At 38.3% G+C, this 27,360-nt stretch overlaps 2 protein-coding genes and 1 long non-coding RNA gene across 3 annotated transcripts; 2 read left to right on the top strand and 1 right to left on the bottom strand.

Moving 5' to 3' along the window:
• Positions 1–1,344: 1,344 nt before the first annotated feature.
• Positions 1,345–13,918, bottom strand: LOC122979796 (von Willebrand factor A domain-containing protein 7-like). Its single transcript, XM_044347544.1, has 18 exons — positions 13,698–13,918; positions 12,429–12,618; positions 11,868–12,004; positions 11,605–11,749; positions 11,379–11,472; positions 10,735–10,863; positions 8,489–8,675; positions 8,166–8,335; positions 7,773–7,885; positions 7,542–7,658; positions 7,290–7,463; positions 7,010–7,142; positions 6,762–6,914; positions 6,281–6,373; positions 3,200–3,471; positions 2,909–3,042; positions 2,446–2,605; positions 1,345–2,220 (listed from the first exon to the last, which is right to left on the bottom strand). Exons 2-18 carry the CDS (start codon positions 12,609–12,611, stop codon positions 1,840–1,842), a joined length of 2,775 nt encoding a protein of 924 aa, XP_044203479.1. The 5' UTR covers positions 12,612–12,618; positions 13,698–13,918; the 3' UTR covers positions 1,345–1,839.
• On the top strand, positions 7,351–11,666 carry LOC122979798. Its single transcript, XR_006402920.1, has 3 exons — positions 7,351–7,442; positions 10,796–10,923; positions 11,582–11,666. It is a non-coding gene; the product is annotated as an uncharacterized LOC122979798 (long non-coding RNA).
• Positions 13,919–20,348: 6,430 nt separating the features above from the next.
• Positions 20,349–22,165, top strand: LOC122979795 (prostaglandin D2 receptor 2). The gene has a single exon (XM_044347543.1). The coding sequence runs from the start codon at positions 20,532–20,534 to the stop codon at positions 21,927–21,929; it is 1,398 nt and encodes a 465-aa protein (XP_044203478.1). The 5' UTR covers positions 20,349–20,531; the 3' UTR covers positions 21,930–22,165.
• Positions 22,166–27,360: the final 5,195 nt, after the last annotated feature.

Here is a 27,360-nt window from a genome sequence, read left to right on the forward strand (position 1 = left end):
AATAAATGTAGAATGATCAAGTGAACCCTCCTCTGCACTCTTTTTGTTAGAAAAAAAAATATTCCAAATAATTCATATCATTTAATATCATAGAGATACATATGTACTTTTTTCACAATTCATTGTGCAGAATATGTTTACTGTGATAAAAGTATAAGCATTAACAAATAATCTCGTTTGTGTCTAGCCATGTTATACATAGTCTGGGTTTAAATTGAACTGGCAATTGTCACCTCTGAGATTCCTGCACCCTCTATATATATAATATATAAAAGCAACACAAGGCAATGTAAAATGACATCTAAATACAATTAAAAAATGTCACATTTGGAAATGAAAAGAGGCTAAAATAGAATAAGTCAGATAAAACAGGAGAATAAAAGTGACAGCGTAATGTAAGATATTAACCCTCAAATTTGATTTGATGAAAGGCAGCAGCAAACAGAACAGTCTTCAGCTGTGATTTAAAAGTACTGAGAGTTGCAGCAGACCTGCAGTTTTCTGGGAGTTTTCCAGATATGTGGAGCATAAAAACTGAATGCTGCTTCTCCATGTTTAGTTTTTACTCTGGGGGCAGAAAGCAAACCTGCCCTAGACCACCACAGAAGTCTAGATGATTCATAGCGTAGCAGCAGATCAGTATTTTGGCCCCAAACCATTCAGTGCTGTATAAACCAACAGCAGTATTTTAAAATCAATTCTTTGACAGAAAGGAAGCCAGTGTAAAGATCCAAAAACTGGAGTGATATGATTCACTTTCTCAGTCTTTATGAGGACTCAAGCAGAAGTGTTCTGAATCAGCTGCAGCTGTCTGATAGAATTTTTAGGGAGACCTGTGAAGAAACCATTACAGTAGTCAAGTCTACTCAAGATAAATGCATGGACAAGTTTTCCAAAGCCTGCTGAGACATAAGTCTTATAATTCTTGATATATTCTTTAGATGATAGTAGGCTGACTTTGTAATTATCTTAATGTGGCTGTTGAAATTCAGGTCTGAGTCCATGACTACACCAAGATTTCTGGCTTGGTTTGTGGTTTTTAACATTATTGACTGAAGCTGAGTGCTGACTTTTAACTTCTTCTTTGGCTCCAAAAGCAATTACTTCAGTTTTATCTTTGTTTAATTGAAGAAGATTCTGGCACATCCATTTGTTAATTTGTTCAATGCACTTACGCAGTACTTGTATTGGACCATAGTCCCCTGGTGATATGGTTATGTAAATTTGTGTGTCACCTGCATAACTGTGGTAACATATTTTGTTGTTTTCCATAAAATGGGAGGTTACATTTAGGGCCTATAGTTGCTCATTAGTGAAGTGTGTAGATTGCTCTTTTTTGAATGGCTTGATGACGGCAGTTTTCAGGACCTGTGGGAAGACACCTGAGAGAAGAGACGTGTTGACAATCTGTAGAAGATCTGAGGCCATGAAATTTGAAATGATTTTGAAAAAGCCTGTAGGCAGAATATCAAGGCAGCAGGAGGAGGATTTCAGATGTTGTATAATGTCCTCCAGGTTTTTATGGGTGATCAGATAAAATTGTGTCACTATTTATCATTCAGTTTTTAATCAGTGCTCATATGTTATCTTGGCAGAAGACCATCACCAGTAGAAAATGTCCATCCATAGTGGAAGCACATTGTTTTAAGTAATTTACAGTCATAAAAGGCGGACTATTCAATGTAGCCTGACCGATACTGGACTTTTTAGGTTGATATTGATATATTGTTATCGATATTTGGAAGTAAAATACCTTTAGACTTTACCTGTCCACCTCTACTGTCCAATGCCTGATGCAGAGAACAGACATGAGATACTGCGAAACCTAACCAAAGCTCTTCAAGTTCTTAGTACAGAGGCATTTACCAGCAGGCACAGCCACAGTGGCAGTGACAGAGTCAGAGCAGGAGGGCAGGCAGAACGTACAATGGAGTGATAGCACTTGCCCACATTGCCAACTTTATCAACAGCTATAAACTCAACAATCTGAGAGCAACAGGAGGCGTTGTAGTTTGCCTGGATGATGGGAGAGCTCAGGGAGGTGTATGTGAGGGTTCCACCACCTTGACGCAGAGAAATGCGCTCAATCCCGGTGCCATTTCCATCAGTAAGGTTGGCTGATAGCTCCCACTGGAAAGGTTTACACTGAGATACATCTTGGGGACAATCATCAGCCAGTACACTAATCACTTCACACAGAGGCTGAATAAAATCTGTAATCTGGACAGAACAGAAAAAGAAAGATGAGAAATGTATGCATGAATCACAGTGATTTTTGAAATTGGAACATGAAACTTCAATTTAGATCTGTAGGATACTTGTATATAACTTTATGCATCTGTAATAGCCATCTTTGTGGCTGGCTTTGTAGCTATGTTTCAAAGCCTTTCTATTTATTTGTTTTAATCTTTCCAACTAGGTGTGAAGGAAAATTTGATTGGTTACCTTATTAACAACAGACAATCTAAGAACAGCGTAATTAGAGTCAACGCCACTGGATGACTTGGCTTCCAGGGTCAGAGTGACATCAGTGCCTGTTGGTGTGTCAGCAGGTGGCGTGATGGTCAAAGTAGCATTAGTATATTGTCCGGTTGTCAAGCCTAGGCTGTCAAGTGAAAAAAGAAAAGTACACTGGTTACAGGAAATTATTGTGAGCAAGCCACACATTTGATTTGATATATATAGGGGAGATTCTTTGCAGATTGATGTGGAGTAACACCTTTGGATGACTCAAACTTTTCTCCAACTGTGGGGTGGCGTACTTGTGCATGGTACTCCACCCAGATGTAACTTTGCCCTAAGCTACAGGCAGCAGGAATGGGAACTTGAGATTTGAGATGTGTTGGCATTGATCAGGACATTTAACAAAGTTTGAAACAAAGAATGGCTTTTGGCTGCTTCCCCTCACCTGTTTGGGTAGGACATGGGGAAGTCTCTGTTATTTCTGGCACTGATGAGGTATTGATCTCCAGAGCCCTGGGTCATGACACTGAAAGGGAGCTTGAAGGCTTTCCCTGGCTCTACACTGCTGTTCACCAGAGCCTGCAGGGAAAAGTGGTAAGAGAAGAAGTTCTTATACTCTTAGAGAGTTCAAGGTCTGCAAGAGTTAATATAATTCAATATGTAATTTTTATAATGAACAGGATAAAAACTGTGGGGACAGGTACATGAGATGTGTAGAGGAAGTGAAAAGACTGACCTGGATGTTCACTTTGGAGACAGACATCTGGGTGGTAGACTGCCTCTGAAATGTACTGTTTGACTCTTTGTCAGTTCCTTTCAGAATGACGACAAACTCCCCCTCAGGTACTTCATCAACTGTCACCAGGATGTCTCCGTTGCCCATGTCAGTTATTGTACCATTTCTAACAGCCTCAGGACCAGACACAATTACCAGGCCAACATCTCCAATTGTTATTGAGGATGGGCCTTTTCGACCCATCACTGAGAGCATCAGGGTGGCTGACTGGCCTGGTTGTAGAGAAGAAAGATGCAATGTAGGGGGAAGAACAAGAGGGAAATTCGTTTTCATGGTCAAAAGTCAGCGGCTGATTTTAGAGTTAACACTGTACACTTTTAGGAATGGGTTGTGGAAAGATGCTGCAATTTGCACTACCTCATTTTTAAACTGGGATACACCATCATTTGTGGACTGAGTGCGTTCACATGTGCACTAGTATCCTGGTTTTGAATCTTATCCTGGTTTTGATCATATGAATGAAAATGAGTGAATGAAACTTTATTATTGTGTCATGCATACAACTGTATGCCCAGCCCACATGGGTTTACAAGACACCATAAATCCAACAAGCCAGAACCTGAGTACAACGCATATATTGTAAAAAGAAAATCTTTCACCCTTAAATCTAGAGACCATCATGAAATAGTAAAGACATTCTAATTTACTGTCAGAAGCTTACCATAAATTACTAAGTAAATACTAATTAAACTATATATCTTGCTTTCTTTTCCAAGCTTTTGATAAAGCACACTTGAAGACATCAAAATTAAATAGCTATTCCAGTTTTTGCTCATCTGAACACCAGAATATTTCAGGGTTTTGTCGAGCAATTTCACAAAACAGTAACTCTCTTAAATTATCATAATTTGCACAGTACAATAGCAAATGGGACTCACTTTCCACTTCACCCAGATCACAATTCTCACACAGTCTATTTTCCTCCGGAATATTTTTGAATCAACCAACATCAATAGGCAGAGGAAGAATACCAGCTCTCAACTGTGAAACCAAAGATCTTTGGCTTCTAGATAAACGAGATGTTACATATAATTCAGGACCAAAATTCTGTTTGATTTGCATATATGTCCTTAATTTTGGCTTTGAAAGAACATTTTCAAACCATTTTTCTTCAAATTTCAGTAAATGTTTATTTTTAATGGAGTTAACATTACAGCACAGATTGTTCCTATAGATATACAGCATATCCATCTCTAAAATTGAGTGAAGCTCTTTTGCCCATGGAGAACTATATAATTTACTCCACATAAATACTTTCTTATTTATTCTATCCTCTGCCATTTTGATTAGACGGTTCCATAGTCGGATCATTTCACATTTTCATTGGACAGACCCTGGTACCCAACCCCATGTCTTCCTGAACTGCTGGAATTGGAGCAAATCAATGAACCCCCAGAAAACATCTTATAGCTCTATTCTGTATGAAGTCTATAGTTTTAGATTCTTTTAAACCCCACACCCCTGCAGCATAATTCAATATGGGGGAGACACAGGCATCGTAGACTTTTTAACCAATATCATTACATACTTTCAATTTAGTAATAATCGATCCCAAAGCTTTCCCAGCTGAGTCAGCAAGGGACCCAATTCCAACCTCATAAGTCATAAATTCATCAAGAAATAAACCCAAGTATTTATTACCACTAACATACTCTGCTTCTTTCCATACCTTTCAAAATGTATAATGTATAATGAACAATAATGTTCAGAAACCTGGATAAGGTGTTAACATGCAACAGTATCCTGGTTTCTATCAGAGTACTACAGTTAGCATATCCAGATTTCTCAAAACCAGGATAAGGCCTTATACAGTTTTCTGAGAACAGGATAAGGTGTTTACACGTGCAAAGCATAACCAAGATACTCGAAAACAGCATCAGCACCAGGACGCTAGAGTGCATGTAAACATGTTTCTGACCCATTCTGAGTAATTTGCTTATCAGTCAAGCTAAACCTGCAGGAACTGTTTTTGGCCGCTTGGGGGCAGCAGAAACAGGCTGTAATCATGTTGGCGAATAGAGTTGTTATGCAGAGCTTTACAGGTGCCTATTAACACGTCCAGCAGATGTGGAGCAACATTAGTGTTCATTTGAAATTGTGTTTCTGGCCACCATTTGATACCTGTTTTAGCTCTGTCATGAACTTCATGAACTCCTGAGGGAAATATCTGACTCTTTAGCTGCTAAATGCTCCCTATGTTCACCAACTAATTGCTAACTTTATCTGTCTACAGTGGGTTTATCAGAGCTTTTTTACTTGCTCTCCACATGTGCCCCTTGCCTGCTATGAGCTTTGAGAGTGAACCAAAATAATAAAGTTTTGTCTTAACACCAAAACAACAAGCTTAAAGATGCTAAAACGTTCCTTAGAGCTGTGGAGAACTGTAGTCGGATGATTATTGCCTGTTGGTTTGTGGCTAGAGTGACACCTTTTACATATGAGTAGTGATGTGATCCATCATTAATGTGAAAAAATATTGATTATAGCTGCTTTAAATAGGTATTGCCTTGTCTGCCTGAAGTAGGCAGTGATGAAGTAAGAAGGTTGTTGTGTCTTTATTTTTTTTTCAGTTTTCTTCCATTCTTCTTCCATATTCTTCCAATTTGAGCAGAGGTCACTTAGGAGGTACCTCTGGTGACTTAAATTTTTTAATGAGGCAGTTGTAGCACAGTGAAATCTAATTTAGATAAAACATGTCCAGCAATTTACTACAAAGTAATTTGTAACATTTTTTTCATTCATAGCCATCATATGATGACTCACAAACAATAATTTGAATGCTTGGTATTATGGGTGGGAAATTTCCTTAAAACTTTTACACATGTTGTATGGTTGGAAAAATATGAACAGAAATATAATTACATTAAAAAAATATAAACCCCTACCATAGGTCAAAATTAAAAATGACAACAAAAATGTCGTGGGACCATAGCATTTATGATTGATAATTACACATACTTACTCTGTGTTTTTAAAATGTTCAGTCAGGATGATACTGTTTCTTTATTGCATGTACTCTACCTGCCTGTGGACGTCCACTGAGTATTGCATAACCTGGGTGAGATCCTTTGAAGCTCTCCACAAAGTCATAGATAAAGGTGATAGTACTCTGGCCTGGAAACATATGCACAGACTGACGGTAAATACAGATACACACCAAAAGAAGCTCAGTGCACTTTTATGAGATCTGACTGAATGCCTCTTAACTGTTGAAGTTTTACTAACAAATTTGCAATAATTTGTTATTTGGTACTTTGAAACCAGAATCACTATCAATCTAGATGTTTTGCATGGACAAAAAAAGCAGTGGGAATAAATGTGAGCATGCTACTGATTAGAACCCATTTTAAATGCCACAGTCAGGGTCAGGGTGTGAATATGGGCTTGGATCACCTTAAATTAAGGCAAATTAAGCTTATATGTGTATGTATAAGACACAATTTCAACAGCAGGTTCGTTTTCTGTAGGACATTGTGTGATTATCAAATTATAAGTATCTGACCTGTGACTTTAAGTGTGTATGGTTGGTTGGAGTTGATGTTGATCTGCCAGGTGCCTGTCAGCTTGTCGGCATTGAGACGAATTCTCCTCAGGTTACCTACTGTCTGAATGGTTCCCAGCTTACCGCTGGCCTCACTGTGGCTCTGGCTCACACCTGGAATTTACAAGAATGAAATTAATCATCAAGTTGTTTCACAATGGCATTCTCAGCAAGAAAGATTAATTGCTGCATTGGGAGTGATGTGTTACCTGCAGGGTTGGTCAGTGTGAAAGTAATGGATGTGCCTGTGATGTAGATGGTGATGTTTTTCAGAGATTCGTCCAACGTGAAGGGGAAGGTCTCCTGCTTCCCAGGGTTCCTTGCTCGCTGAAGGACTGTCACCTGAGGGAGGGACAAGAGGAACCAAATGGGTGATTTACCTCTCGATTCTTCATAATAGTCTAACCATTTAAGGCCTGGTACATGCTTCAGATAGTGGGAATTGTATAACGGATTTACTTATGCTTAATCAGAACTGCACAATCTTACCACGGCTGAAGTGGATGTGTCAAGGATGACTTCTGTGGCCTCAGGCAACTGTTTCTTGGACACGTGGATCGCCTGGCCTCCAGAGACCAGAGCCAGGTCCTTGTAGTCATCAAAGGAAGCAGCACTGAGGGAACGACGGCGCCTTGTGCTTTTGTCAGTGATGAAGAATGACACCTGTAGATGAGTTAATAGGGAGATTATAACCCCAGCCTCTCAAGTTAAATACTGAGTGAACTGGATGTCAGTATTTACTGTTGACTTGGTGCTCCTGATGAGAGCATCAATAGTATCCTTGAGGTCGATGTCTTTGGCTATAGCATCAGTGAAAACATAGATGTAGGAGGAGGCAGGGGCATCGGTAAGAGCCAACTGGAGACATCAAAATAATTAACCTGTTAAGTTCATTCTGAATCATCATACTCTTAGAGGGATCCATAAAAATATGTGGAACTACATTTTGAAAACGTCAATCCATTTTAGCACCTGAAGTCCTGATAGGCACATCTCAGGGGGATCACCACCTCCGTTCGCTGTGAGCTCAGAGATTTCTGTTTTCATCTTATCAGCGTCTGTTGTCCTGATCATAGGTCCAAACTCTACATATAAAACACAAAAAAGGCTAAATGCTAGTACATCATTCTGGTTTGGACTGTATCATTTCTCATCCTGCAGAACGACTGTGACTGTATGCTGTGTAATATACTATATGCAATTCAGTTTGATAAATCTACATTACATTATATTACACTAATATTTAACTAGTGTAACAACTATGTAGTCAAGCATAACATAGAAAACAATATATGGCAATATCACAACAACAGGGGTCTAACAGCACTAATGGTGTCCTAAACAGCTGCATAGAAGAGTTCATACCTGGGTCATTGAAGGTTACCAGAATGTACTCGGATGGCTCGTCCTGTGTTCCTTTTTTGCTGTCAATGATTTCATTAACAACATCCCTGGCTGCATCAATGTCATCTGACATACTGCCAGTGGTGTCAATAACAAAACACACAACAGAGGAACGGGCAATCCCCATCATTCTGTGAGAGAGGTGAAAAATTAAAGGTCAAGTTAAACCTAATAGACCTTGCCACTGTGGACAGTGTTTATTTTCATCATATAGTATAATTCTTTCTTTCATTCATGCACAGCAAATAGTTAGATTGAGATGTTTTTCACGTCTGATGATTTACCTCAGGAAGTCATTGTCCCCAGCGGCCAGCCGGATGTCCTCCAGCAGCTGAAGGCTGGCGGCTGTGGCTGCATTTACAGCAGCATTGTGGAGGGCCACATTGTCCGAGCGACGCTCATCTTTGCTAATGCCTCTGTGAGGAACTACTGTGCTAGTCAGGTCAGCTGCACCTCCATGGCTACATTTACCTGTCACAGGATAGAAGGGACAGGTTGAACTGGGACATGGTTCAAAAAGCTATTTATAGTAGACTTTGCCTGCAATGTACTCATGTGTGCTTTTCCTAAGAAGATTGACTTGCCCGTCATGAAAAATTATGTTTGTCTTGTACTCTAAGTAGAACAAACATGTTTTTAGACAACTGGCTCATGAGTGCAAACTCAATAAATGCTGGGATATCTTGAATGTCATATGAGAGTGACAGAAGAGATGTGTGTTAGTTATCGGTTACAGTCCCCCTCTTGTCAAAAATGTGTTTGAGCTTTACTGTGCAGAATGATGTATGTGTAGAGTTTGACACTAAAAGACCAGATTAAAAACCTAGGAGTAACCATGGTTGGTGAACTCAGCTTTAAGGATCATATTAATAACAGCACCAAGGTTGCCTTTTTCCACCTCAGAAACATTTCCAGAATCAGAGGCTGTCTTTCTCAGTCTGACTGTCATGAGCAGGGTCTTCTAAACAAAACAATGCATTAATTACAATTAATCCAGAACTCAGCTGCACAATTTCTACCCAGGACAGAAAGATCAGACCATATAATTCCAGTCCTCCGGAACCTCCACTGGCTACCCATTGTTTTCAGAATACAATTCAAAATCCTCCTTTTGGTTTATAAAGCACTTGCTAGTCTTGCTCCACAGTACATCTCAGACATGCTGTCAGTTTATAACCCCAACAGATCTCTCCAGTCAAAAGGTGGAAATCTCATCCGTGTGCCTAGAGCACTTTCAAAGTCTGGTGAGATGGCTTTCAGTATTTCTGCACCTTAAAAATGGAACAGTTTGCCTGCTGAACTTCCAACACTGTTCTTTCAAAACCAAATCTGATTTTAAGGGGCGGGCCCATGAGCATAATTTGTGACATCTTAGATAGTTTGGAGCCAATCGTGGTCTAGTATGCAACTTACACAAGTGTGACGTGCAAACTTGAAGCCTCCAGTGCACAAACACTGAGAAGGGACTTTAGAGTGAAGGAGACATCTTGTGTCCAGCAGTTAAACATTTAAAACAACAACAACATTTGTTCAATATTTGTATATTCAGAGATTCTTGATTTTTCAATGACGGAGAAGGAAAAGATGGAATTTTGAAATTTTTAACGAAGTAATTGTACCTTTTTTGAGGGAAAAAATTATTTTAGATACATATTATTCCGAGGATGTTTTACATATCTTACGACATGTCTGGTGGGGATCTTTAAATGTTTTATCTAGATTCCCAATAGAAAATTGATTTGCTTTCTTGCAGAGAACTTGATAAAGATTGACATGTCTCTCATATCTGTCTGTCTAGCCAGCAGCCAGTTTGCTAAGCTTAGCATAAAGACTGGAAACAGGGGGAAATGAATAACCTGGCTCTGTGCTCTGTGTCCAGCCAGTAGCTTCTCTTAAAGTCCATATTTGACACATTATCTCATTTGTTGAATTCATACAAAAGCAAAGTGTAAAAATAACTTTTGATGTTTTATATGTGGGACTATTTCTTGGCCAGGAACAGTCACTTTCTGGAGCCTCAGCTGGTGGCGTGATGTCAGTGGTATCAATCTTCTTATCAAACTCTTCTCAAAAATATTTCCCAAAAGGTGCATTGGCTGATCCTATCCCTGTTTGTGAATACATTAATGACTTCATTCTTAATGTGGCCTCCTATATAAATCAACATTTTTCGCTAATATTAAATATAATTTGCTAAATCAGTAAGTGAAAAATCCTCTTGTTTTGTTTGCTCTTTCTGTCATGGTTTGTTTGTCGAGTCATGTATGCAGGTAATAATGATTTCATATCAATGTTCACATATTTTGACTCGCTGTGGAAATTAATTTCTTGCTTGAGGGAAATTAAATCTGAATTTATTTAATGTGGTGGACCTTGATAGGGCATCTGCACAATTCACAGACTCTATTGTTGGTGATCACAAGCCTCACTTAGCCTTTTGTTAAGAATCAGTAGCCCTGACTGTGAATGTGGGCCTGCGTATTTGAATATGTGTTTAAATATGGTTTGGTGAGATGTTTGTCACTGATACCTTTAGGCTTGTCAGCAGAGAAGATTCCCATGTAGCCTGATGTGAGTTTCTTCTCTTGCAGGATGTTGGGAAGGATCGGATTGGGGCAAGTTCCACTGGCACAGTCACGGCAGGTGGCAGTGTCGACGTCTACACAAGCAAAATGCAAAGAAGATGTAGAGTGAAATATAAATTTAACTGCAAAACAAGGTAAGTGAGCATCACTTACATGGGTTGACAACTGCTGTTCTTCTGTATATGTTAGGGATAATACACAGAAATGCATGTGGTCAGGAGTCTTGTAGTTTTCATAACTTTACAGTCAGAGTGGAAGATCCCACTTATACCAGTCTCTGCAATTAAGATGTGTGTATTGTTTTTATTAACATTGAAATAAACTTGACTGCTTTAATAGATAGGAGAAAGCTGGTAACAGCTGTGTAGTCTTCCAGCTATTCAGTTACTTTGTTTTTCATTTAGAACAAGTTATCTGAAAGTAATGCACACCCACCAGCCACTCTACTCTTTGGTCTATAAATATCTTCCCAGATCAAGTTTTACCCAGCCTACAATGATATGAATATTGTCTACTTTATGACATTGAACCCACCATAATATACAGATAGTCCTCCTATGTATATGGCAAAAATAACACACACACGCACCTGCTAGGTTTTCCAGAGGAAGGTCTGGACGTATGAGGGCGATGTATGGCTCTGTGTATCCCAGCTCCACCCAGTTACTGTGGCTGTAGAAGTCCTGTCAGTACATGGAAACACACACATTAACACTTTATAGACACAGTTATCAATACTGTCTGTTATTCCAGTGTTTTTCTCACCTCTCTTTTCAACATCTCCATGCCCAGCACTTTCCCTCCACTTCTCTCACCTGTAGTGTATGAAGGACTCTGCCCAGTGTTTCCCTGGCAGCCTGGAAGTTTTCCCTGGGAATGTTAGCTTTAATGGCCGTCATGCCTTCCATGATTAGGCCACGTCCCTCCAGGAAGGTCTCTGAGTTGAAGTGATGTGGAGCACTGAGGGAATTTTCCGCAGGTAATTACTTGGACAGTTTGAAAGCAAATCTAAAACTTTGCAATAGATACATTCATTTATTTCATTTCTAATTATTGTGAGCTGTTATGTTTTTCCCACCTGTTGGCAAAGTCACGGTCTACCAGTCCGTGCTGGATGAAGATCTCTTGAAGAGCAGAGTGAAACTTGGCGCCTGATACTTCTCCTGTTGCTGTTGGGCCAAGACAGGCCTGGACCAGCTCTTCAGGAGAAGAGCCCTGCAGTCAGAGGGAAGAGGCTAGAGGTTACATCTGCAGTAACAAGTCAAGAAGGGAGAGTGTAGTACTGTGGACGTACGCAAATGTCTGTTTGCCTTAAGAATGGAGCCATGTTTCTCACAAAGAATAGGATTAAGAAGTTACAAAAAATCAACTTAATGACTGTTGTTCTAGATAAAAATGACTCTTATACACCTCCACTACTCTCATCACACTCAGTTTCAGTAAGATTTGATGGCTATATTTTAAAAATGTAGCATGAAACAACCACAAAATTATCATTTATCCAGTATTCTACATACTGTGTATCAAGGCTGAATTAAAACACACTAATATGTTGAAATGAGGGTGAATGTGTGTATATTGGAGTGTGTGTGTGTGATTATGTTTGTGCTGTTTGCACAGTTTTATCTTTCAATCCTACCGTGGGTTTGAACTCATGACCAGCAGCTTCAACCACCGCTCGACATGTCTCTGTCACTTTTTCTAACAGGGCCGTTCCTGTAATGCTGACATGAGTTGAAGTCCCACCCCAGATGGGGACAAAGGCAACAGTGGGCCCTGATAGGACCAAGGCCAGCAGGGCTATGCCGAGCACTGAAGTCATGATCAATCTACAGAGAGAAAAATATTATTAATTATCATGTGAATTACGGAAAAAGACTGTCAGTTAAGTTGGTTCAATGGATACGTGTTCTGATTGTGTATACTAACATTGCCAAATGTTTCTGGAAGATATATTGGAAGATGCATTAATGAATAATGAGAATGACGTTATGTTATTTCAGTTTTACTGAAAATGACAAAGGGAAAAGAAAATGCCAGGAACAGTGTCAAATATGGAGATTTCAAACCCAAAATAATGACTATGTAAAGGAGAAAAAGAGAGAAAATTAATATATAATGAAGAACTGATTTTTAGGAGCCTCATCTGCCCTATTCTGAACCAGTATATTTGTACTTTGAACCTAACATAAAGGGTTAAAGACACACATTAAATACACTCCTGAAGAATGTCCTGGTGTGCCACTCCCAACCAAGCATATAATTGCACTTTTTTTCCTATAATTTGCTATTCAGACAGATTTCTCAATAAGAGTGATTATGTAAACACTGAGCTGAGAGCCATCGAGACAATCAGTCCCACCTCCTATACAGCAATATTTACAACAAAGTTCTGAGATAAACTGCAACAAAGTGTAAAAAGAAAATGAAACCAAAAACTATTAAAAGTATTAATATATAAAATATATACAAAAAGGAAATGTACAACGAAAGTAGCTCACAAAAATGTACATTTTATTTCAATTTAATTGACAAACTGCACATGAAGTAATGTAAAGGAAAACTTTTTTCAAAAGGAAAACTTAAGAAATGTTTTAATAATGTACTGTATATATTGATTACTTTCCCCATCAAAAACTACTATATGATAAAATATAAAATAACATATAAAGTAGATGTGTTATATAAATAACACATTATCTACACCTAAAATTATTTTGCCATAATCTTTTCATTATTATAAAAAAAGTCAAGAATTTTTAAGAATGTTTTTTTTTTTCAAGAATATTTAAAATTACTTAATTTTTTTAGAAGAAACACTTCAAAATGTCATAAGCAATGTGGAAAAAATGTGACAGTAACTTGTCAATTAAATTAACAAAATTAAACTGTTGAAATACAATCATACCTTGACGTGTCTAACCTCTGATGACTCCAGTGACTTTACCAGAAGTGTCAGGTGCAATCTCACCACCCCTTTTTATGTTTGAGGTTGGAGAGGGTTGGAACTGCAAAGCAGGTTATCTGAAAGAGGTGCATGCACATGTGTGTGTGCGTGTGTGTGTGTGTGTGTATGTGTGTACTATCTTCCCCTTCATGTGACTGCCAGTCATGCACAGCTAGAATCTGATTAAACTGAAATGGTTCAAGAGTTTCCCTGGAACAATAACCTGGATATCATCATTGTTACTCATCAACTCATTAATATATAATGAAGAACTGATTTTTAGGAGCCTCATCTGCCCTATTCTGAACCAGTATATTTGTACTTTGAACCTAACATAAAGGGTTAAAGACACACATTAAATACACACCTGAAGAATGTCCTGGTGTGCCACTCCCAACCAAGCATATAATTGCACTTTTTTTCCTATAATTTGCTATTCAGACAGATTTCTCAATAAGAGTGATTATGTAAACATTGAGCTGAAAGCCATCGAGACAATCAGTCCCACCTCTTATAAAACAATATTTACAACAAAGTTCTGAAATAAACTGCAACAAAGTGTAAAAAGAAAATGAAACCAAAAACTATTAAATGTATTAATATATAAAATATATACAAAAAGGAAATGTACAATGAAAGTAGCTCACAAAAATGTACATTTTATTTCAATTTAATTGACAAACTGCACATGAAGTAAAGATTTCTCCTTATCTTCACTGCCTGGGACCTTCATTTTAGTATTATATACAAATAATTTACATTTATGTATCTATTTGTTTGTTTTTCTGAGTTCATTCTCTCGCTGTCATAAATACCCCTCATAATGATAAAAAATGCTTAGCAGTATACACAAAAAGTTTACTTGACAAACTAAATATGAAATAAATATTGTCCACAGCTTTACTCTCTTTTTTAAATTTGATTTGTTGATACGTTCTCCATGTACTCATCTATCACTTTCTCCAACATATTCCAGCTAACTTGTCAACTCATTAGGACATTATCATTTCTCGCCAAACGACTGTATGACAAATGTGCTTTTTGAAAGAAGGTACACTCATCATAATGTAGATGTTGACTGTTTCCAGATGAGACCAGATGTCAGCCGATTGATATGAAATTGAATGCCTCCAAACTAGTTGTGATGTCACAAATCCTGCTCAAAGATATGCACCTTAAACTCAGATTTTTGGTAAGCACAGAGAAAGTTTCTTTCTCCTTCTCCCTTCAGCAGATTAATGTGTAAAATACCATTCAAAGTCAGCTCATACCTCATTCTGCACAGTGTTTATTTTTAGTTTAGTAAGTAGTAAGTACTGAGGACTACCTAGTTAATTGCAAAATATGTGGATTGGTTTTTGCATACTGTAAAACAGTTATCTTTTCTGTGTAAGCACACAAACAGTCATATTTAAGGTGAAATGTGTTTTAAGTAGTGTTCACCACTAGATGGGGACAGAGAAGTTTGTAACCGCTAAGCAAAACACAATTTTGTTCTATCCACACTTTGCTCTAATAGATACTGTAAGCTGCCAAGTAAGTCATATTTGAATGTTGTTTTTCTAGTTGAAAGTAGATTATGACAGTGTTAATCACACAGTGGATGTCAAAGTCAAAATGTGTTGGTATATAGACTATACTTCATGTTGATGCAAAATACAGTATCATCATAGAAACTACAACACAACTCGTGAAGTGTCAGGGGAACTAGTTCAAACAAGTCTATTCTCGGCATGACAAGCAGTCACGTAGGACAGACAATGACACATCACAAATATCAGATTTCAGTGTTTTGTCTACTAGACCTCATGAAATTTCCTTGTTCCCCTCAATTTCCAAGTACCTCTCTGAAATGAAATATCAGTCATATTTGCATCCATGTTCACACACTCACTCACTCATCAATCATCTTATCAGCATTTCAGGTAGAGCAAGGGGAGGTGTGTGTGTGTGTGTGTGTGTGTGTATGTGTGTGCCAGACAGGGATTCAGTGGGTGTCTCTAATAGGAGGGCTGTATAAAGTGACAGAACTGGAGGGAGGAGTGCCTGTGACAGTAAGACAACGAGGAAGACAGAAAAGGAATTTGGAATGAAAGAGTTAGACTTTCGCTCTCGTCTTTGAATGTAACATCTAGGTGAGTGTTACCTAAAGTTCTAAATGAATTAAAGTTCTCACTATCATGATGATTGTACGTAGCTGTGATCACATTAGCAACAGGGCCACAGCTTTTGACTAACTATGATTATTGCTATAGGCATCATTGCATGTTATGATGCTCCTAAATTTTCATGATTATATTCGATTTCTTGTCTTTATTAAGTTATTGTGAATGTTTTGTTTGTACATTTTATTATACAGCTCATTATAATATAATTTTTGTTGCAGACTTACTTTTTTCCATGCTGCCTTAAAACTCCTACAGTAGGTATGTTTTATGCTTTTTCTATTACATTTAATTGACAGTTCAGTTTTTTATCATATAACTCAAACATGGAGATACTGTACCCAGTCATACATACTTTCAAGAGGTAGTAAACATGCAGCTCCACAACACAAACAGCTCTATTTTTTTTAATGTAAAAAGAAAGTATTCCAATACAAGATACTGTGTCTTATAAGCATACTATACTCCACCTGTACAGCAGTAATGTGGATATATTTGGGATAAGGAATACACAATAAAATTTGCTGTGAGAATAGGAACTTTTAAGAAATCACAGAAATTTTTAATGTGTGCATTGCCAGTTTATTAGGTACACCTGCCTAAAGTGTAAGCAGTCTGATAAAACAGCTGGAAATAAAACTTTCCTTCACAAAGGTTAAAACTGTGTGGCTCACTTTGACATTAATTCCTCTATATTTTATGTTTGGCATTCCAAGAAACATCTGCTTCTCATATTGCAATTATTCAAGGTCTTCATTTTTCATTTTAAAGGCAACTCTAATACCACAACTCAAAATTTTACTCAAGCAAAAAACAACCACTGATTTGTGACCGTAATACATGCAATCTACATATTATACATCACTTATAGCTGTACAGATAATGGTTGAAATACACCACCAACAGAGGCTTCACTAAATTCTCTTGAGGAGGAAAGCAGTCATGTCATCAGTGTTGTGTCATAGGTATATTTACTCATATGTCTGTGTTCATGTGCAGACATAGTGCTGTATTTACCTCATCTAGGCATGCAGTAGGAGTTGTAAGTCTGTGGTTGAGTGTAAGAATGCAATGCAAACACTTGTTTTGATTTGTCACATTTTTATTCTGAACTTTTTAATGATCAGAACATGTTCTATGAAATGACAGCTTATTCTAGCTATTATCCTGAAAACAAAAGCCCACTGCTCCAAAGGCCCTTTGCTCCAAAAATACACACTCTGGAGTCGGAGTTCAGTGACCGCTGGTCTTTTTACTTTCCAGATTCCATTAACATATTTCTCAGTTTAACAGATAATGTATAAATCATAACATATAACTTTGTATGACTCCTAAAGAAAGACTTTTCATTTCAGCTGATATTTAACTTAACTGAGGGCTCTTCTGTGAACTAAGTTAAATAAACTAAAGTAAGATGTGTAACGTTACTGTTTGACATTCCGAAACACCGCCAGTCAGCAGGTCCACACAATTTTTATGACGAGATTTCATTAAATCAGAGTTCTGCTTTGTGAAACATCATGCCAAATTTATCATAAGAACTGAGTGAATTGTGATAAGTTTGTTAAGTTAATTTACATTCTGTTTCCTACTGTTGGAGGAAAACCTCTGTTAACGCATTGTTACATTTAACGGAGCCAGGCTTAGCGGTAAACATCTACTCCTTCTAAAAGATAATTATGATTTCGGCAAACATTTAACATAGTTCAGTATTCATTTTAGCTCCATGTAAAGTGAATAATCATGACGTTTCCTAGATAATTCTCATCTGCTGTAATGATGCAGTTTACATGTATTTACATTTTTATAACTGCTGATTGATTAAATTGGAGATCTACTGAGTGAAACATGACGCTGAATTAGCAGAAGACCTCAGTAATATATAAAAAGTCTGTTTTGTCACATAATAAACATTATCAGTGTCTGATAACTAATAATGATGCACTGCCATTATTTATGGTTAGGCATTCCAATTAGGCAACCTGTCGTCTTTTGTTCTTAATATCTTAGTGTGTTTTGATGTGCTTGTTAAAAAATAATTATGTTTTATGGTGTGACAACACTGTGGTTAAAGTCTGGTTAGGTTTAGGTACAAAAACTGTTTGAGTTGGGGAAAGATTGTGGTTTGAGAGCAATGGGGCCTCAGAACAGTGGGCTTTTGGGATAACGGGCTGTCAGACTATAGGCTTTTTAGTCCATTGGGAAGTTTTTCGAACTATTGGGATTTTGGAGTAATGGGCTGTCAGACCAATGGCATGGCACCCTACTGTAGCATGTTGGAGGTAGATGGGCGGAGTTCCCATCATGCTCTAAGACAATGTGTTTATGGACATAAGTTTAGGTATATTGTGTTTCCAAATCACCTCACACAGATGTTATCTGATACACAGTGATTAGTGTTACTGTTCTTTGCACTAACTCTACGATGTTTCTTGTAGCTAACAGATTGCTGTAATAGAAGGCATTTTTACACCATGAGTGAAGTCATGTGGATGGTTAGTAACCTCCCTCCAGTAGAAGTGTGAGCATGCACAGTGTTGATGATCTATTCTGTTACTAATAAAAAACATTGTCTTGGAGCTGTGCAGTGTATGGGGCACAGGGACTGCTATGAAAACTGAGATTATTTCTCCGCTTGAGTTCTTGTCCCTGCAAAACACTATGAACTGGATTGACACTCTTGTATGTGTCTATAATTGGAGAAATAACAGTGAATTATCAGCCCAGAAGAACACTGGTAGAGGGCAGCGAAAATAAAAAATGAAATTGAAATTCCCTTTCTGCTTACAGAATCTGGTAGGTCAGAGCATACTGCATAGCACCTGGTTGTCACAGCAAGTCTTAGATCACTTTGCTATGTTTGTTTTCTGTAGAGGTATTCTTGGTTTAGTTGTTCAGTTTATGCTGATAAATTGTTTGCATGTGCAGGTTAGCTAACTGTTTCACTTGTTTTTACTATTTTTCATTGGTTGGTTTGCAAAGCTGCCAGCTTGATTTTACTGACCACACATATGCATTATGTCACAGTATACATGTTCTGTTACAGTACACAACAGTGGTAATTGCTGTAATCATTCCTCCTGTTTATACTGGCTGCTAAAAGATCCCCCTCAAATGTGCTTTTAATGTAAATGATAGGAGCCAAAATCCACAGTGTGTCCACACAGTCATTTTGTGCAAAACTGTATGTAAGAGTTGATCTGAAGCTTATATGAGGCTTCAGCAGTCTGAGTTAGTCATATCAAGTGGATATCTGCTACATTTACAGTCTTTTTAGCATCAAATTCCCTCTTTGTGTTTCCTCTGGGAGTGTTTCCCTGTTTTATTTTATTTTAATGTTTATTTGGGCACCTGACTATTGACAGACAAATTCTGAACCCGTCCTTTAGCTAAGTCCTTACTTATTTTTTCCCTGGTGACAAGCAGACTTTGGTTATATCCCAGACTCTAGGGTTTAGCGCCTATTGGCACAGACCGACTGCGGTTACATGACTACATTGCTGTGGAGACAATCTGAGTTGCTTTGCATTGGATGATAGAGCTGACTTTCACTTTCACGTGATTTATTGTATGTATTGTGGTAGTTTGGCCCAAAATATTCACAAAGTACAAAGTGAATATCTCAAAGAAAACAAGATAGATTGACACCCAGCTTAACACTTTAATCCTGACAATATCACATCAGTATCTTCCTAAGTTCCCACACATTCCCTGACTGTATTGCTTGACTAAGCATGTACAGTTTCCCAAGAGCTGGTATGTGGTTAGACCACAAGAACAGGCTTTGACATGCTGTTTGTGTCAAAGGGATACTGTAGAGTTGTTATTTTCATTTGGATTTCTAGAGAATGAGGAACAAAAGGAAAGTGTTTTTAGTGTATTTTCTGAGACTAGAGTACACATCTAACAGCTGGTATGTAAAGCAGTTTTCCTTGGAAATTCTCAACTGCACGCATAGCCTGAGTACAGGCATTACATTAGTGTGTCATTATGCAACTTGACAGGCTGTAGAACAGGACATGAATACATCATACGTGAAATGTCAAGTCACTGTGAATTTTTCATTTCTGTCATCACTGTGTGATTGTACTGTTGAAAATCCTAAAATGCAGGCTGTTGTGGTCAATATGAGTCAAAGTCACAGTACAGTAGACTAAAGCCAAGAATAATACTTTAATCCCATCACTGATATTGTTGATTTAAGTCTTTCAATTATCTATTTAATTGCACTTAATAAAGATTTCTTTACCGTTTCCTTGGCAGCTTGGTAAATTTGTAATTGATCAATGAAGATTAACAAGCAAGACGATTATGATGCTCATTTGATTGAATCATGGGATATGAAGATAGGAAGTGAGGATTTGTCAGCTGTCTACAGGCAAGGGCATGTCTACTGGTGATAGCATCATCATCACCATCATCACCCTCAGCTCCATCACTATAGCACAGTGTACTCGTAAATATTTTCTGCTATAAACAAATGTGAACATGTAAAATAGAACATCAGCTACTACAGAAGGAAACATGTACAAAGCATTCAGCTTCCCAACAAGAACAAGCAGGCAAGTACCCGTACCTCTGATTTTAATCATTAGCTTCTTGTTGCTGTCTTTTTTCTTTTAGAGCACCAATGTCGAACATGACCTCCACCTTGGATGGCTTAGAGGAGAAGCAGTATTGTCCCCTGCTACAGATCATGCGGAAGCACACCCTCAACAACAACACAGAGGCCAATTTGGTTGTAGTTTGCTTCCACGGTCTGGTCTCCTGCTTAGGGATTTTGGAGAACACCCTGATCCTTTGGGTGGTGGGCTTCCGCCTACGGCGCCGTACTGTAGCTTCAATTTGGGTGCTCAACCTGGCCATGTCTGACTTCCTAGCCACCCTGACACTTCCCTTCTTCACTCACTACCTTAGCTCCTCCCACAGCTGGGAGCTTGGCAGCCTACTTTGCAAAATACAGGCTTCCATCTTCTTCTTGAACATGTTTGTGTCAGCCTTTCTGCTGGCAGCCATTTCACTGGACCGCTGCATTCTGGTGGTCAAACCAGTGTGGAGCCAGAATCATCGGTCAGTGGCAGGAGCGTGGAAGGTGTGTGTACTGGGTTGGCTATGGGCAGCAATTAATACATTTCCTTACCTCCTGTTCCGCTCAGTGACTGAGAAACTGGATGGGAGGAAACTGTGCTATCATAATTTTGCAATGTATTCAACCATGCTTGAGAGAGACTGCAAAGTGAGGCAAGCAGCAACAGCCATCTCTAAGCTGTTGCTAGCATTCTTGTTCCCCCTGGTGGTGATTGCAGGGAGCTACATCCAAATTGTTCTCAGCCTGAGAAACAGAAGCAGGAAAAGGAAGCAGAGTACTAACAGGTTAACTGATACACTGATTGTGTCAAACAATGCAAGTACCCCTACAACCACAAAAAACACCAATATCTTTCTCAAGCCTCTGGCTTCTGATCCATCATTGTCTCTGGCACCTACTTCCTTGTCCCCCACCACTACCCCTAATCAGAACAGTCAAGGCCAGTTGTCTAAGAGCTTCACCAAGATGGTAACATTTGTGATCGCAGCATTTGTACTGTGCTGGGCTCCCTATCACATCTTCTGTATGATTGAAGTAACAGCCCAGTATTGGCGCCCAAATCTCAAACTGGTAGAGGTGGGGCTGCCCCTGGCCACAACCATTGCATTCTTGAATCCAGTGTTGAACCCCATTCTGTATGCCTTCAGCTGCCCAAACTTCTGTGTGAGAATACGACAGAGTCTGGGAGCGGTGTTTGACGGACTGGTAGAGGAGGGAGGAGGGATACTGATGGCCCAAAGTAGAAATATACGAGCTCATATTAGGCGGAAGAGCAGTCGAGATGTGAGCTTTGCAGTGCCAGGGTCACCAAAGGGTTCACATTCACCCCGTCAATCACCTGACATTCCACCCCCCTTCATGCTCTCTCATCATGGCCTCAAAGACAGTCAAACAGAGAAATCAGGACAAGAATCAAAAAGTGAGGTGGAATGTAGTTGAAATGCCAAAAGTATTGGATTTGTGGCTTTATATTTGTTTATAACTGAAAAAATTTTTTGTTTGTCCGTATCACTTTAGTATTAAATTGACAGGCATTTTATACAGTCTGAAATTATTGAGCTGCTTTGGTTTATTAGTCATGTCACTGTTTTTACTGTAAAACCTTCTTGTGAAGTCTATTGACTTCACAAGAAGGTTCTGGGCCGAGCCTGCACGGTCCTTTACAGTCCTGTTGGCATCCTTCTCTGGCTGCCGTGTCATTATTGTTATGATTGTTGTTATGATCGTTGTTATTCTGTCCCCCCCCCCCCCTTTCCCTCTTTCTCTCTCTCTCTCAACCCAACCGGTCAAAGCAGATGGCCATCCACCAAGAGCCGGGTTCTGCTTGAGGTTTCTACCCGTTAAAGGGGAGTTTTTCCTTACCGCTGTCGCCAAGTGCTTGCTCATGGGGGAATTGTTGGGTCTTTGTAAATTAAAGAGCACGGTCTTGACCTGCTCTATGTGAAAAGTGCCTTGAGATGACTTTTGTTGTGATATGGCACTATATAAATAAAAAAATGATTGATTGATTGATTGATTGATTGACATGTTATCATTTGATTCCAGTGCCCTGAAATTTCTCAACATTTCTCTTCTCACAGTAAATTGTACATAAACAGGAAAAGAAGTGAAAGAAATGCACTCCTGCTCTCCCAGGAGAGATTAGCATGTATCTTGCAACACCTCCAAGAGGTCTGAAGATAAATGTGAGGGGTCATGAGAGGAATACAGGAATATGAAAGAAAACAAACACATTTCAACTACAACAGACTATGTTTATTATTTTATTCAAGAGAAACATAAGAGAGAAAATTTATATTCAAACTGCAAAAACTAACAACTTTGGTTGCTTTAGGTTTAGGGCTCGTGATATGCAGATTATGGCCACCAGAGAGCAGTATAGCACTGATTACGTAAACAGACATGAAATGACAATATAGGATTATTTAAATCTGAACTGGTGAACGTCTGATCACCTTTCTGAGTGATTGGATTTGATCATATCTGATACCCATTTTGATTGACTGTCTCATCACTGCTGTTGCAATTGTCTAGTTTCATCATGCTCAGTCGGACACACACACAGGCTGAGGTGTAATGTAGGCCACAGCAGTGTGGGATTACCATGGAGGTAGTTGTAATTTGGAGAGAATATTAGAGAGTGAAGATCCAGAATATAAAGACAGAGCAGGATTAAACGGGTCAGACTGACATACAAAGTTCCACTTTCCTCTCTGCCATTCAGTTCCAGCAGATTATCTTCCACTTTCTATCCCTCCCTTTGGGATGATCTCTATTCCTCTATTTCCCTCTCTACACTATGTTTGTGGATGTGCAGCAATGGCTTGTCTCTTCGAAGTGATGGAGCAAACAAAGAAGATTCAAAGTGAATTAAAAAAAACAGGAAAGAGAAATGCAGTGAGGAATGAAGTGTTGCCAGAGGTTGACGTGCATCTTGTGTACATTCCACTGAATAGTTTTACCATTGTGGATTGCAGAACAATAATATATTAAAATACATCAACATGCTTTGAAGGGATCTTTTAAGTGATGTAGTGATGCAGGGATGGATGGGGATAGATAAGGAAAAAGATAATTAAACAGCAGGCAAACAATGAGCACATTGACAATGTAAGATGTTGGAAACGATGGAGCCAGAGAGATTATATAACACACTGTGAAAAACAGTTGGTACAGATGAGTGATAAGGAAAGAATGAGAGAGAGTAGGTGGGGGGAGGGAGGAAAGTATTGCTTTAAAAGGGTTTAATGCATTGCTACAGTACTTATAGCCGACAGATGCTGACTAGAGAATTAAAGCTGCATCGCAGATCAGTGATTTTCTTTTCACCATCATGCACTCGAATGCTGTATACCCTCATATATACATACATACAGCAAAGGGGAAATTACTTGGCATTTGTTAAAAAACTTGTAAGAGCAAGACAGTTGCATGTCAGCGCAAATTCAACCAGAGAGGATCAAAAATAGCAATGTGTATGCACACACAACTGTGTATAAATATTATGTATGTTTGTGTATATTCAAGGAGAGTCTAATAAAATTTAAATAAAATGTTCTCTATTGTGACTGAAAGTATTTCTGTTTAAGAGTTCCCGGAGTGGGAACAAACAGGTTCATAGTGTCATTTTGTCTGTAAAACATTATTTGGAATGAGCATTGCACCACTGGCATTCTATGATTCATTATCGTTATATATCATATCATCATCATCATTATCATCATCATTATCATCATCATCATCATCATCATCATCATCATCATCATCATCATCATCATCACATACCACTGCACAACCACTACAAGATCACTTAAAGCTGGAGAAAGTAATAAACCAACTTTTTTTTTTTTGTAAATATCAGTATTAAACTTACCACTGGGCTCCAAGGAAGAACCAGGCTTTATAATGATTTCAAGTTTGTGAAAAATTATTTTCAAAAAGTGTCTCTTGCCGTAAGATTATGAAGGTTGTCGAAGACGGTCCCAGAATCTGGCACACTGAGAGACTTTGTCTTTGCTTGCAGCTGTGTGTTTGTCAATGCTGGCAGGATGCAGCATGTGAATTTATCTGCTGCTGTGACTTGCTGACTACATAACTTTAAAGGAAATGAGCTTGACCCTTGTTTGTACATTTCCTGTTTTTTGTAATACCAAACCCTGGGTCACAGTACATTGGTACTTTCCTTTTGTTTTAGCATGGGTGTTCATAATAAGACAAAGTGTGTTTGATTTTCATTGTAATTGATTTTAAGCATATTGGCAAACCTTGTTGTTCAACTTGTGGTGTTCCACATGATTCATGAGTTACCAAGAATCAGTAGATGTAATCACCTAGGTAGATTATATTTTGCTGATTATTGAGAACTGATTACTGACAACAAATTGTTGGTATGACAAGGCATTGTTTGTAACATACTATGCCTTACTATTCCTTTTCAGTGTTTTGCATGTATGTAAAGTAGGATGTGTGGGAGATATCTAGGAACTAGATTCCATCAAAGCAAAAAGATGTAACACCACTGAAGTGTGGGAACAAGAAGAGCACAAGTAAAGAGTCATAAAGTCAGTGAGCTGACTGAGTAATGTCAGGTAAAATGTCTAAAGTTAAAGTTGGCTAACATTAGCTGCCTTAAGCTACTGGTCATACCAGACCAGGTAATGGTGTAGCAGCAAACGGTGAGTGTTTTAAACTGAGCAAGGACACGTTTGATTGCTTATGAATTTATCTTTTAATTTGTAAGAAGAACAATGTGTAATTTCAACATTCAAAGGTAGTCTCACTTTAATGTGCTAATTAGCAGTACTCTAATGCTTATTTCAGATTTATTCCTGATGAATGAGCCATTCATGGACTTACGACTAGTTTGCAACTGCTGATGAATGTGTCTACCTTATTGTAAAGTGAGTGCTTTGACTGACAAAAGGTGACCCCAAGACAATGCCTGTCTCTGAGATGCTGTCAGATTTCCACTGTGCAAAGGATGAAGGTAAAATAATCTTTGCTGAACAGAAGCTAATGTGAGAGTGTTAAAGTAAATGTGTAACAGTAGCACAAGTAGAGTAGAGTCATTAAGTCAACAAACTGACACAGTAATGTCAGTTACACTGTAATATCTGTCTAGTTTGCTACCATTGGCTATCATTAGCCACCATAAAATAGTGGTCATACTAGATCAAGTAAAGCTGTAGCAACCTAATGTTTTATCTTTCATTTGAAAAGGGGCAGTGTATTTTTTCTTCTTTCAAAAGTCAAAAGTTGCACTTGCAGTTCTCAGGTCAAACTTTACATTTTTTACTCCATAAGTGGTAAGGATCGTGGAAAGGTCGAGTTCTCACTCCATTTTTCATCCATCCAGCAATTTTGTTTTCTAGTGTGTAATGAGCATTTGCATCCTCAACAGGCTGCTAGCATGACATTATCTCCAAAGATATAAGTAATTTGCAAAATAGTGACAAACTTTTCATTTGCACCAAAGCAAATAAGCATAACTTGACTGAAATTGATATTATGGTCATAATTGGAATGATATTGATAAATATGAAGTCACATTGCCCTAATTGCTCATAACCTAATGATGCTGTGGTTTGAGGTTTTGACACTTGTTGCTGTCGAATTTCTGACCCAAAGGATAAAGCATGATAAACGTGGATTTTTTTTCCAGAAATCCTTGTTCTAACAATAAATAGTACATAAAATTTAAAAATTAAATAAACAAATGACTTGGTAAACTAGACAATTGAAAAACAACTGCATTCTCACCCAGTGTGTGAGAGAGAACACTAACCCATGAGTAAGTCCATCATTATAACCCATGTTATGCTGACAACTGTAGGCCTTTTTCACAGAAGACATGGTGACTTGTCACAGTGGGAAAAGCACAGGTGTAAATAATGAAATGAATCAAGGCTGAATTCCATTTATCTGCTTCAGTTTCAGGGTCCTGATATTGTGCATGTTGGCTCACTGTCACACTGTCATGACTTACTGAGACACTTAAATAGAACAGAGCCATCATTAATGGTTATTAGTAACACCTATGCTTATTATTACATTTCAAAATGCCTGCTGTGATAAAGTCCTACTGCTCACACCAACAGAATTATTTTTTTTAAAACATTTTAACTATATTTTTATTGAACAAGTTGTGGTTAAAAAAGTATGTTTTCAAATTTGTTTGTTTCGATGTTCAATTTGTCTATGGGAATATTCTCTTTAATAAAATGCTTTAAAGTGATGGGTCGAGTCAAGTCAAAGTGACAGTCCTCACAGTGGGAACTCCATGAGGTCTACTCAGGTATGGGAACAGTTTGGCTCTCAGTTTTCCTTCAGACTGCATTGGAAATGGCTCATCCCCTTTATTTATCCTTACCTGCTCCGCTGAGCCCTTCTTTGGTTCCCTTTTGGGGATCAGTCATTTCCAAAAATCTACTTAATCCTGTTTATCAACATAAATTTAAGCTCCACTCAGTTGCAGGTGGTGTTTAATTCATGCCCCACCTATTTTATAAAGAGTGATACAATTTTATACAAACAACATATCACAATGGTGCCCTTGGCCCAAAGCAGGAGAGTATCATACATTGTTGGCCAACACATTGTACATGTACGAATTGTGTTCGCTTCGTGCACAGGCCCATATGGTGAATGTGATGAACAATGGGAAGTATTACAAAGTGCAGAGGATTGGGGACAAGCCTACATCAGCATTGGAACAGACGAGATCATAGAAATAGAGAGAGAAAGAGAGAGGGGGAGAGAGAGAGAGAGAGAAATACAGGATTATTGGAAATGTCATATACATGAACAGAAAATAGTGTCAGGCTCAAAAAAGACAAAATGTGTGTGTCACTGACATTTTTTCAAAATATTT

Source organism: Thunnus albacares, chromosome 3, assembly GCF_914725855.1.
Source record: "Thunnus albacares chromosome 3, fThuAlb1.1, whole genome shotgun sequence".
NCBI lineage: Eukaryota > Metazoa > Chordata > Actinopteri > Scombriformes > Scombridae > Thunnus > Thunnus albacares.